Source organism: Chionomys nivalis, chromosome 9 (assembly GCF_950005125.1).
Source record: "Chionomys nivalis chromosome 9, mChiNiv1.1, whole genome shotgun sequence".
Taxonomy (NCBI): Eukaryota; Metazoa; Chordata; class Mammalia; order Rodentia; family Cricetidae; genus Chionomys; species Chionomys nivalis.
The window spans coordinates 35,127,010-35,140,911 of record NC_080094.1 but is presented as its reverse complement, the minus strand read 5'-3'; the positions used below and the strand labels follow the sequence as shown (position 1 = coordinate 35,140,911).

General features: G+C 37.3%; 1 protein-coding gene across 6 annotated transcripts in view; it reads left to right on the top strand.

The window, feature by feature from the left end:
• Positions 1–13,902, top strand: part of Macrod2 (mono-ADP ribosylhydrolase 2) — a 1,826,063-nt gene that overhangs the window by 391,640 nt on the left and 1,420,521 nt on the right. For all 6 annotated transcript variants that reach the window (XM_057781066.1, XM_057781065.1, XM_057781064.1 and 3 more), the window contains exon 4: positions 3,099–3,128. In XM_057781066.1, the coding sequence (XP_057637049.1) occupies positions 3,099–3,128 (30 nt within the window). The remainder of the gene's footprint in view (positions 1–3,098; positions 3,129–13,902) is intronic.

Genomic DNA, 13,902 nt, shown 5'->3' with positions numbered 1-13,902 from the left:
TTTCAAATAAACTTTAAGAGATCTATAATAGTATTTGATTTTAGAGACTATTTAGGGCCAAATATAGGTTCTTCTGTACTTCAGCAAATAAGTACTTCTTATATGAAAACAGAATTGGCTAAGCTCATCAGTTATCTCACAATTCAAAACATGTATTTAGAAATTATTTGATACAGAACAAACTAGTAAGTTCAGATCTTATTTTCAAGGAGCTTTTAATCTAATTGGGATATGTATTAATTCATTAGAAATAGTTAAGAAATTAACTTTGAACCCACAAAAATCATTTTTATTTCCTTAAAATGGAAGAAATATTAATTTGTCTGCCTAGTGAGTGCTGGATAGTAATTGAGGTGCTTTGTGGGAGCAATTCCATATTAGAAAACACTTTGCCTATTTTGGACAATTTTACTGAAGAAAATTGCTTCTATATTTGTGTTAAAGATAGCCTCATCTAGACATGAGCCACATTGATATAAAATGACTTGATGGTTGGCAAGGATGGAAAGCCTAAATCCTACACCTACTCCTACCCATCCACTGGGAAAGTGCCTGGTTAAACAGATGGGCTCTGGGTGGGGCTCTGGAAACACACCACCTCCACCTTTATTGATGAATGGTGGACCAAAATAGACTACAACACATTGTTGTGCTCCTCGGCATGATGCTTTCAGTGAAGAGCTATTGCTTATTTTTGTTGTTATTTGTTGCTAGGTATATATTTTTTCTAATGGAAGACAGCAGATGGAATGTCAGGGGCCTTGGAAATCCACAGGCAGATAATTCTCAAACAGGGTGGAAAACAGGTGTGCAAAATATCAGGTGGTTTTATAAATGTTATAAGATTTGAGCGAATGGCTGGAGTAACCAAGAGATATGAGTTGGTCATGGAATCCACCTACCAGGAAGGAGTTGACAAATGAGAATTCTCAGTATTGATTTTAGGCTCTGCAGCAAAATGACCTTGTTAGTAGTCACAAGGCTGGACGTGGGGCATAATATTAAACTCTAGATGGTGTCTGTGTAAACACAGTACCTTTTTTGGTATGACAACAGAGGGGTTTGGAAATGTGAGTGGTAGGAAGATACCAGAAGAGAGTTCAGTTTCTGATTGGTTAGTGGCACCTCTATTGTGCTTGTGTTTTTGAGAAAGCCCTGAGGGGAAAGGGAGAGTCACAGTTAGACATTTCTACACTTGGAAGGTCACAAAAGACAGAGTTTGATGATCTGATATTGATGTATTAAAAGGACCTCCGAAGGCATTTGCGTCTATGCATTTTTATGATATTCTCTTTGGTGTTTGAATAAACAGTACAGCATCAAACATTTAGTCTAATTGACCTGTGAATATGGGCACATGTCTTTCACATGATCCATTATTTATTGATTGAAGCACTAATACTAATGACTAATAGCATTTACATCTCTAATGTGTTGACAATGCATGATTTCATGAAATGCACACAAAAATTCAACCCAAAGACTCTTCTTTCCTAAATAATTTATTAAATTTTTGTTAACTTCTGGTTGCCTCCTTCTTTTATAATGCTGCAAAATTTTTTATAAAACATGCATAAACAGTGCCAATGATTTGTAAGTATATGAAATAAAGCTCAATGCAGTATATTGACACCTTGATTATGAGTAATGTAATGTTAGAGCCATCTCTCCAGACCATGCAGTGTATGTTGAATTCCACCTTAAGGTCTTTTTTTGTATAAATATAAGCATAGCACTGTTTAATACTGCAGCCAGTTGTCTGCAACACAACTGTTAAACAATTTTACTTCCTGAGTGCAGCCCAACTGTATTTTTCATTTTCTTTTTCCTTTTTATCGATTTTGCCCTTTGACTATTTCTTATGTGTATACAATGCATTCTGATTACTGTGTGAACCTTTTCTATCTCTCCCCCATCTCTATCACCCTCCTTTTCTCTCCCAGGCTTTTTCCTGGGTTCTGGACTTCATGTTTTACGTGTGACCCATTTAGTTTAATCAGGGACATCTACATGACCACTGGATGGAACTCTCCACCAGAGTGCTGAGGTCATTAGTGGGCTCACAACTGAAGATAATGACTGCCCATCTACCTGACTCTGTCCATGAGTGTTTCATCACTGAAGGATATAGCCCCTGACGACCCTTTCTCCAGCCATGCTGCCTGTCCATTCTTGTTCAGATATAGAGCAGACACCTGCAGTTGTGGGTTCATGATTGCAATGTCTCTGTCTTGCCTAAAAAATAGCCTTTCTCAGCCTGTCTCTCTCCCTTCTGGCTCTTGTACTCTTTCTGTCCCCTCTCTCACTGTATCCCCTTAGCCTTAAAGTGGATTATATAAATATCCTATGTAATATTAATTCCTTGGAATTATCTTATATTTATTCGCCTTCCAGGAATACATAAGCTAAATTTCTGAATAAATAGGTGAGAATTCACATATCACTATTTACCGTTTTTATCGTTCTCCCAAATAGAGTCTATACAAAAAATAAATCTGTTGGTTTAGTAAAAGTTTGACATCTTATTGCAGCAAAATTTCTTGAGATTGTTTTGTTTGATGATGGTTAATTTAGCTTAAATTATCATTATATTTTCTTGTTACATTGTCCGTCGAAATCACTGAAATTGCCTAAGTAGCTTTGTTGTATCTACATTTTATAAAATTGAAAACTCAGAAGATCAGTTTAAATACAGATGAGGAGTAAAAGGCTTTAAATATGTGCTTACCTTGGTTACAAGGAAACAGATAATCATAGACATATATGTGTTGTGTGTGTTTGTACTTGGAACTTGGTGTATATATATTATATATATATATAGTGTATGTACTTGGTTACAAGAAAATAGATGAACATAGCAATTTATATGTGTACTTAACTTAGTTGCAAGGAAATATGTGAACATAGGTATTTGAAGAGAAAAAGGAGATAAAATAGGGAAACATTAATTTTCAGTGATAACATCTTTGTATGAAAATTTATATTTTCTATATATGTCTTCAAGTAAGATGACCATTACTAGTTTCTGTTTCAACTATTCTGCCACACTGTGTCTCCTATATGTTTTAAAGTACAATATCTTTTCTTTTCCTTAACAGCAAATGCCAGTCTTCTTGGAGGAGGAGGTGGTAAGTCCTAAACTTGACTTAACTTCAAATGCATTTTTGTTACATTAATGAGAAGATGATTAGCAAGCTCTCTGATACTTACAGCAAGCTAATTTTGCTATAGTTACTAACTACACAACTAACATCTCAGAAAATATTTGTAACAGAAATGCTCTGGTTTGAAGAATTACTCTTAACTGTTTTTTCTTCTTGTCATCTCTGATGTAAGGGACACACAGAGAGGCTATCATCTCTTGACCTGAGCACACACATAGAATGCTAAGGCGCCAGCATGTTTGTAAGCTCTGTCTTCTTTTCTATTTAATTATAATTGCTTGGTTTTGCTTTTCATGACATTGTGCCTGAAGATCATAATATCTCATCCACTTCTTTGGAAAACTACAAGAGAAATGTCTTTTGATGCTTTACTTTTTGTGTTAGGTCAGAGAAAAAAGCGAAAGTCTTCAAAGGGAAAGGAGAAGGAGAGATTCCCACACTGCAGAATTTTATGTGCTAGAATCCACAGCCAGAGCAACTATGTTTTTTTTCCAGGTTGGGAATAAGAATGCTTTTGTAGGTGCAGTATGTATGCTATGCCGGGGAGAAACTGTTAGGGTAAGGTCATTGTCACAGTAGATCCAGATGTTCAGGATTGGCTTAGTCTTCTCTTTCCCCCATCCCCTCCCTCCTCCCTGTTTTCATATTGGTTTTCTTTCTCATATAGTTGGCAGGTAATAGGTAGGACTGTGCATCACTTTAAGGGTTTTAAAAAATGTACTGGCCTTAACAGAAGATCCTAGTATACTTTTACTTAGAAGATCCTTTTACTTAGAAATAAAAATATCATTGTTCAATTTTAATGGAACCTTTTGAATTTGGAATGATGAAAAAAACGCTTTAAAGTCGAAAATGCTGCCTATTCTGTCACATGTCAGTGCGTGTCCTATATTAGCATGAGAAAGTGTGGGATTGAAGTTGGGTATTGTGTAAACAAAATGAAAGAGCTACTTAACACCCATGCCTTCCCCAAATACAACCCGAATGGCATTCCCTTTCTAAAGTGTTGTGATGATTTAGCAAGAGTGTCTGCTATGAGATAGAAGAGTAGGGGATTAATAACTGTTTATTTTGTCTTCCACAAATTATTTTTCAAGACCAGCCTGGTCTACAGAGCTAGTTCCAGGACAGGCTCCAAAGCCACAGAGAAACCCTGTCTCGAAAAACCAAAAAAAAAAAAAAAAAAAAAACTCTACAGATTTTTTTTTCATTGTACATTTTACTCTACTTTAGAGACTCAGAAGGGAAAATTTTCCTTAGGGCTTGGAATCTTGATTATTCCCTGCGCTCCTACCCAGTACAGTGTATGAGGAAACATTCTTAAGACAAATTGCTCATAGGAGTGATTTTCTTCCAAGACCCACAAGTATTTTAGGAGACCTGACTAATAGGTAAAGTGTAATTTTAAAATGGAATTTGCACGAGTACATTTATCAACTCATGGCAACAAATTAGTTAGATGATAAATTTATTGCTTTTAATTATTTTTTTCTTTTTTTTGAAGATTCCAGTTTTATTTATTTTTTTTTATTAAAAATTTCTGCCTCCTCCCTGCCTCCCTTTTCCCTCCCTCTCCCCCCACTCCCTACTCCCCTCCCCCTCCCTCTCCAGTCCAGAGAGCAGTCAGGGTTCCGTTCCCTATGGGCAGTCCAAGGTCCTCCCCCCTCCATCCAGGTCTAGGAAGGTGAACATCCAAACAGGCTAGGATCCCACAAAGCCAGTACATGCAGTGGGATCAAAACTCAGTGCCATTATCTTTGGCTTCTCAGCAGCCCTCATTGTCCACCATATTCAGAGAGTCCGGTTTTATCCCATGCTTTTTCAGTCCCAGTCCAGCTGGCCTTGGTGAGCTCCCAATAGATCAACCCCACCGTTAATTATTTTTAAAGAACGAGTCAACCAATTTTATTAGTTGAAATCACTTTAGCTACTCATAATGGAGACGAGCCCCCAAACACTTATACTTTAATGATTAGAAATGCATTTGTGTTTCCCATAAACACATGCTGCAGATAGCCTGGATTGGTTGCACGGTAATCCTTTGTATCATCAATCCGTAAACACTTTTCTGTTCTCCTCTCCTAGCTTTCTGTTTCAATACCCCAAGGTTTTAAACTCTACTGGTGCTGGAAGCTATCATAAATAAAGTGTGGACAAGGATGGATAAAAAAGGCAAAAACTGTTAAAAAGTTATCTTTAGGGATGAGTCAATTTTCTTTTATCTTTAAGCAGATTTCCCTTAAATATCACATTATATTGACTTTGGTAAGATTCATTCCTAGCATTCCTAGTAATTTTTGGTTTTAGGGAGCAATATGCTCATCAAAAACAATTATTCTGCTTACTGTAGAGGAAGAGGAGAGAAGGTTGAGTGAGCAATGAGCTGCATGTATACACCTGCCACAATGATCACTTTTCTGTTCTCAAGTGGCTTTGTTTAAATGTTCATGTGCATGGCTGGTATGAGGAAAACTAATTGGCTCTAGAGACTGGCTTTACAGATTTTATAGCTCTTCTAGCCTAGTGGAGAAGGTACATCTAAGCAATAGTATGACATTTAGTTGTGCAGTCATCAAACAAATAGACAGATTCAATTTTCTGTGTCCCAAATGTATAAGTTTTATTGTCTTTTTCTACATGGCTGCCAAATTCATCATGATTTACAGTTTCTGATCTGTAAATCTAGGAACTCAGAGATATCGTAAAGACAAATTATAAGTTTTTAAGACAGTACTGTTTTCCACTTAAAACGGGTTATCAGTAATTTTAAATTCATTCATATACTTCTGGAATTGCCAAAATTGTTTTCAAGTACAAACTTGATTTTTGGAAGGTTTTATTCAAAAATGAAACACAAGGAAAATTCTGAGCTCTCTGCACTGGATTTTGACTTTCTTATCCTATAACAAATCTTTGAGATCCTCTCATTGCTGTTTGTAATTAAGAGCTTCCAATTATCCAATGAAGAACAAGCATTATGTGTCCTTTCAGATTATCAAAGCAGATTGAGACTCTTGAAAATAAGTTAAGAAAAGCATCATCTACATCACCGCATGTATTTGCTTCCTCTCATTCATTCCCCTGGTATTCGTAGAGTCTGTCCATAGATAGAAAAAGCAAATCTGGGGAGCACGAGTCCATTACCATCTTGGGTTATGCTCAGGTTCATACGTCTTTCCTTGCATCTGAAAATCAACCAGTCTTTGAAAACATTACAGTACATGCTAGTCACCTGCAATAAGGGTGTCTTGTATGCATAAGGTTCTACACACCGGTATTTTGGAATGTGTAATACAAAAGTAGTCATCATGCACAGCCTTAACTCTTATGAAAAAGTATATTAGTAGGAAGAAATCACTAGAATTAAAGAACTAATTTTTCAGCTCCATCAGGAGATTATATAATAAACAAGAACAAACTTTATAACCTGTGACTTTAGATAATGTCTGTTTCATTTCTACAGTAACTAACATGAAGCAGAGCCTCATGATTGAACTGTCCAGGGTGTTGTCTACAGGATTTTCTATTTTCTTGCATATTTGTTTGTGAAAGCACCTGAAGCATAATATATTTTGAGTGACAATTCCTAATAGTGCAAATTAATGTTTTTTTCCATCATTATCTGTTTGTCATTTCAATCATTTCTGCATCTATGATAAAAAACTCTTTATGAAACTCTTTTATTTGTATTAATATTCCAACTCTATACATTATCCTTGAGGATTCTACACCAGGTTGAGAGTAGATAAACGTTGCCAAATGAAAACTTAACACTCAGCCTGGGATGAAACACATGGAGAGCCACTCGCCTGAAATGAAAATGAAGCACATTCTTTGGACCTTCCCTACCCCCAAATTCTTTTGGCTTTTTATACATTTTTTTTTATGCTTTCTAGGTGTGCCCAAATAGGAATAAAATAGTTAGTGGTCCTAGGTTAGCAGCAGCTTTTCTTAAGTTGTTCAACAGTTCTACCTGCACAAAATTTCTAATTCTGGTTTGTTACTAATGACCATTTTGTGTGTCAAGACAGTTCATGTTAAGTAAATACCAAGTCCATGCTTAAGAGGAATGAAGTCATAATCATTTTCTGTCACATACTGGCTGTCAATTTCCACCTACACAAGATTAATTTCGTCATCCACTTTCATAGCTAATATTTGTTGGTAACTACTGTTTATGCAATATTGATTATTGATTACCCAATCAATGTACACTTTCCTTGTGGCAGAGTTAGCAGTGTAATTATAATTTACCAATTCTCCCCAGTGTCCCAGGGACCCTTCCAATGTGGATCTTTTAAGTTAAAATGATACCGTGGATATTAACCTTATGAACGTTTGATGCATTCTCTAAAGGGCAGAATAGTTTACTTGAAAAGTGCTCTCTCTCTCACACACCCTTTGGATTGTTACCCAAAATTACAATCCAAAGAGCCTCTAAGTGTGTGTTAATATGGTTGAGTCAACTTTCATGGATTACCTCTTTACTAGAATATGTATTACTACTGCCAGTAGTATTAGTGTGGTTATTATTTGTGTGTGTGTGCACGTGTGTGAATGTAGGTACATACATGCTCTGCTACCAGTTGTGACTTCTGTGGATGGCACTCACATTGACAGCCTTGCACAGTGAGTACCTTTATCTGGCCAGCCTGTGGATGGCCTGTTAACCATTCACAAGAGAATAGAGTATGCTCTTACCCTTCCTGCATATACAGAATGAGTTACACTGTACATGTATCACCACATTGTTCAAAATTTCTACCTAGTTTCTGTGTTTCATTGTACATCATACATCCCTACACTGATTCCTTATTTTCTACACCAGTAACCCTCCACATGTATCGAGGCGTCTGGCATGCTGGGAGAAATCTAGGATAATGGCCAATAGCCAGGAACCAAGGCCAGTTTGCAGGGAGTAGGGTATGGTATTGATGCTTGTCTGTCAGGGCTGAGTGAAGCCTGGCTGGTAGTGAGTTCACCAGCTGCTCTGCGCTCAGCAGGTAGAATGTCTCAGCCCTAGGCCTGGGGGAATAGTGACATCTCTCCAGCCTGGGAGAGCAGCAGGGCAGGAGAAACCAAGAGGTTGTTGCATTTTGTATAAACAGGGAGCAGAACTGCAGGGTAGAGCCGTTAAGCCATACAAATTTAGGTTTAAATTTAGACCATCTCTGGTGGCATAGCTCCTAGTCACTGTAGGTAGTGAAGTCTGCGAGAGTGGATCCTGGGGTCCAGATGTGATGGAGGAAAGGGAAGGGTAGAGAGCTCATGGGCCAGGACGGCCCCCAGAACTTCCCCTACATATTGATCTCAACCCATTTTTATTTTTTCTCTTCTCCCTTCCTCCCTTCTAACCACGGGTTACCTCTTTTGTACTTGGTTGATATTAAGTAGTGAAGAGTCTTAGAATGAAGCACAGTTAGAATTCATTTATTTATACAATAAGCATTTGAAGTATGAAAGGTATTTGACACATAGGACAAATGAAGCAGGAATAGAAGTCGATATTTTGGAGTGGTCAAGGAAATCTTCCCAGAAGACTTATGCTATGAGAGGTAGTATTTTTCTAGGAACAAAGAATGGCTTTTTTGAATGTGCTTCCTGCTGTATGGCAGTGTGTCTTGTTTATCTTTCACTAGCCTTCTTAACATTCTTCTCTTTAGACCTTGATTAAGCAGTTCCCTTCAATGGTCCAGGAATGGCACTCCAGATGGGGTGAATGTGTCTGGACAGAACTGAAGTCAGAGCTCCGGTGCTGGTGGTGTTGGCAGGAAACAAGCACCAGAGCCACCTCTGTGCCCTGATGGCTGTCATCATCACAGACTGCCAACACATGCTCACTTCATCTGCACGGCATCTCTCACATAGCCCAAACCCAGGCTTTCCTCGTCCATGAGCTTATTTCATGTCAGTTGGAAGTCTGGCTTAACGTGGCTGCCTTTCTCATTCCTGCCATGCATCCAAAGGGCTTGCAGATGTTCTTACCCATAAAGAAAGGTGCGAGAGCAGTCCCGAATCAAGTTGCTTGTCTGCCTTGACCTCCTCCCACATTATGACTGTCTCATCTGTCGCTCTGGTCACATGGATCCCTCTGTGAACAGACTAAATTGTATAAGGTTTCTTCTATTTCTGTATGTGTACCCAACTGTCTTCTTAAGGGGGATCTCCCCATCAGTTTAGAGGGGCACCCTTGAGGATTAGGTACTCCTTCTCCTTGTAGCCCTGGGTGAGTGTTCTCCCAACAGAGGTAAACTTTCTAAGAGCAGTGTGTTTCTTTTACACCATAATGGGCTCTAGTGTAGAAGCCTACAATACAGGAAATGCTGAGAAAATACCACTATTTTTCATATTGGATTATCAACATACTTAGATATTTTGGTTTTGTCTATTTTACTCTTGAAAGTTAATCACTTTATCTGAGTAATTCTCTGATAAAACAAACAAACAAACAAAAACAAAAAACATAAAACAAAACCTTAAGAAAATGGTTAGGCAGCCAACCCCAGGATGCTGTGGGTATTTTTGTAGTAATTATTTTTAATCGTTGTATTATCTTTCATGTTTAAAGAACAGCAAAGACAGACTCACACAACTTTTCACAGTAATTCTTTACATGAGATATACAGAGAACAATGTATAGGTGTATAGGTGAGGAATTAAAACAGCATGTTTAAATTCCAAAGAACACATAGGAAGGCATGCTTCAGTCACGTCTCACCAAATGACAAGTGTTTGTAGTTACAGCTTTCCTTTTTCAAAATTTATTTTATGAGTAAGTTTTTTTCTTTTAGCCTATTAATCTAAGCAGCCTGTCATTGACACATTATTATTAATATTTAATTTTATAAAAATCTTATTTACTTGTGTTTCAACTAGATTCTCCTTTTGAATTCATTTCCATTCTTATTTTTGCATTTGAACTTTTAGATCAATTTATAGCTGGGAAATATTTTATGTTATTTTGTATATTTTGATAATTAACTTTTAAAATATACAAAGGTATTTAATTCTTCCAGAAAGTGCTTAAATTATGTAATGATGCTTTAAGATAGAATGTAATTACAAAAATATTAAAAATATCAAAACAACCAAAGTCATCTTTTCAGTTGTAGGAATTCAGTTCCCGAGTAAAAATTTTGTATTTTATATGCTCTCCTGCTGTGTTTGGCTAACTAAATGGGAACTAACTTCCTAGAAGTACAAGTTAATATTTCAAAGCAAATGATTTACAGTTACAAAGTACTCTAAGAGTACATACACACACATGTTCACACACACGTACAGACGCACACATGAGTTCTGATCACATGGTAGCTGTTGTATAGTTCTTGAATATTTGTGCTAAAATATAATCTTTTCAAAACCATAAAAAGGAAAATCTATTGAATTCCTATTTTGAATATTTTTCACATATCCCCATGAATGTCTGAAGATGGACTCTTTGCACATGGTGAGAAACGTAAGTGCTGATAAAATACTTGTGCTTAAAGCCTGTTGTGTTCTGGGACAGCTAGATGCCAGCATGCAGCTTACTGTATTTGATGTAGTTTCCTGGCAACACAGAGTGGGGAAGTTTCCTTGGGAACAACTAGCAAAACCTTCATGCCTTTGGCACTGTTAAGAATGTTATTCCATTATCTGACACTTCCTTCATTTATTCCCCAAACTGTAGCTATCCAATAGGTTTTCCAGACAGATTAATCTTGGCAGTTCTCAGTGAAGGCGAATTCTTGAGATATCTGGATTCCAGTCATACTCTCATGGGGCGCCCCACCGTGAGCGTCTCTACTGTTACAGCTCCGCACTTAGCTCAAAGTTGTTAATTTTTTTCATGAATTAAGACAAATTCATTATTTTGCATACTAGTTTCCACCTCTGGAAAGATGATTATAATGATACCAAACTACTTCACTGGGGTGGAATAACTAATTGCTCATTGTGAAGTGTTTTTTAAATACAAAGTGTTGGATAAATGGTTATTACTGCAGTTGTCATTATTATTATCATTATGGTGTAAGCCTGAAAGATGAAAGGTGCCGGATAATTGCACGATGTGGTGATGCTGTATTCAAATAAAGGGGAATAACCGGAATTGTGGGGTAACATAGCTCACAATACCCACATGTGGTAGAGGAGAGTTTCTTTTTTATAGAAAGATAATGCGGATAATTGTTAATTACCCACAAATAAGCCCAGGAATTATATATGTGTGTGTGTTTATAAAGAAGATCATTCCATCAGCAGTTCATTTCATCTATGCAGGAGGTGTTTTGAGGAACCTTTATTTCAAACATGTCAATGCTCAGAGAATAAATCAATTATGTACTTGAGAAAGGGGCATTCCAGTTTCATATAACATTTGCTACGCCAGAAGAAGGGAACCTAAATATAGCCTTAAGGCAAGACTGAATTGAGCCTATCAGTTAAAGTGCATGGAGAGGACCAATAAAATAGTATTATTTCATGTTCCTGCCCATCCTTGAGTCAAGAAAGAAGCAGGGGATCCAACAGAAAAGAATTTATAATTGGCAGGCAGTGAGGTTTGAGAACTAAGGGAGAATGAGACACCTCACATGAGCTATTGAATATATAGAGAAAGTGGTAGTCAACCTTGTAAGGTACAGGGAAGATGCGGTATCTTCACAGATACCACCTGATTGGCTGTACAGGTATCAGTGAAGGAAACCCGGAGAGTCTGTAGGCTACTGAGGTCAGTGTCCAAGAGAGGGTGATCTTACTGAGAGCCTACTTCAAAGAGTTGAAGATTCTTGAATTTCGGAGGTGTAATTTTTTTAAAAAAATATTTTTTATTAACTTATAAGAATTTCTTAAAATGTATTTTGATGACATTCACCTCCCACCCCTTGCCCTAACTCAGTGATTCTCAACCTTCATAATGTGGTGACCCTTTAATACAGTTCCTCATGTTGTAGTGACCCCCAACCATAAATTTATTTTTTTGCTACTTCCTAAATGTAATTTTGCTAATGTTGCGAATCATAATGTAACTATCTAATATCAAAGATATCTGATATGCAACCCCCCCCCAAGGGAATCATGACCTGCAGGTTGAGACCTATTGCCCTAACTCTTCCCAGGGCATTCAAACTCCAATATCCTCTCCTGAATTTACGTACTCTTCTTTTTAAATAACCTACTTATTATTCATGTTGCCCATATATTCATGAGTGTAGAGCCATCCACTGGAGTATAGTCGACCTCCCAGGAGCCACACCCTTAAGAAAACTTACTGCCTTCCTCCAGGCACCATAAACTGTCTCAAGCTCCAAGTGTGTGCGGGGAGGTCACTCATTTCTAGAATGTTGACTGGCTTTATCGTGTACAGTTGACAATAGCTGCTCCGAGTTCATGAGTCCTTGGTCCTGTCATGTCCAGAAGACACTGTTTCTTTCCAGAACTCCCTGATGTCTGGTCCTTATAATCTTTCCAATCCCTTTTCTGGGATGAATGATTCCTAAGCCTTATGGGAGAAGTAGAATATAAATATCCTGTTTATGACTGAGTTGTCTGTTAGTACTTGTGCTCTGTAGTTTGACCATTTTGAGTTTCTGTGTTAACTATTGTCCACTGCACAAAGACACTTCTCTGAGGAAGTCTAAGAGCATCTATGAGTATAGAGTTAGGAATTTAGAGCACAGTTTGGTACTCTATCCATTTATCAGAATCATAGTAATAGTATATGCTTGAGTATCAAAACTCATTGATGGAGAATATTATTGAGTCAGAGATGTACAACTGGGAAAAAACTGTCTGGGAAATGATCATTATCAGTCATTCTCTACCAAATGGTTCAGTATTGAGCATTCTCTTGGAAATAACCATTATTGGGCATAACCAGTATTGGACATTCTCTATGAAATGGTCAACAATGGAATTCTCTAGGAATTGGTCCATATTGAGCATTCTCTAGGACATACATGATTACTATTGGGCATTTTCTAGAAGATGAACCAAAGCTTTTTATCAGAGACTAGTGCATAGAACTTTATCTACTTTTGCTTCAGGCATTATATGATGCCCAATAAATGAAGATAACTATTTCAAAAGACCTCAGAGAATCACAATGAACACACAACCCTCATTAGCTTAACTAACTCTCACACTTTCTCAAGGCTGAGCAACATAATACTTTCTATTGAAAAATGTGGCATGATGCACCCTAGTAGGTCGGTTTTCAGGATCTAGACCTAAAGATTTTCCCAAAACTCCAACTTTCAATGTTCTTGCCATTAGAAGCAACGTAATTCATCAGTCCCATTGATTTTTAGAAGCATAACCTTATGTCTGTTAGTACCAAATACCCTTTCTACTATTAGTTACTCTTCTATAGGTAGTCTTGTGGCTGGCACCTTTTTATGCTTTTAGATATATTAGGAATGCCATTCTTGCAGTTGTTTCCCTTTGAACGTCAGATTATGGATTACACAGCTGCATAAATTGTGTCTGCTCTGTGTCTGTTGCATTCTCAGGATACTGCAGAATGTATGATGTATATTAGGCATCTGTCTCCTAACCTTTGGATGGATGGTTCAAGGAATAGTAATAATAATTATCATATACAAAGGTCTCGGTCTGTGCCAGGGATGGTTGATAACTAGTTCAGCCTGACTAGTATTTCTAAAATATTTAGTGCTATCATCCACTTTGTACAGTTAAATGATCCAAAAATAAGTGAGTGAGGTTAGTATGACTGAAATAGTCAATAGACCCAATATTT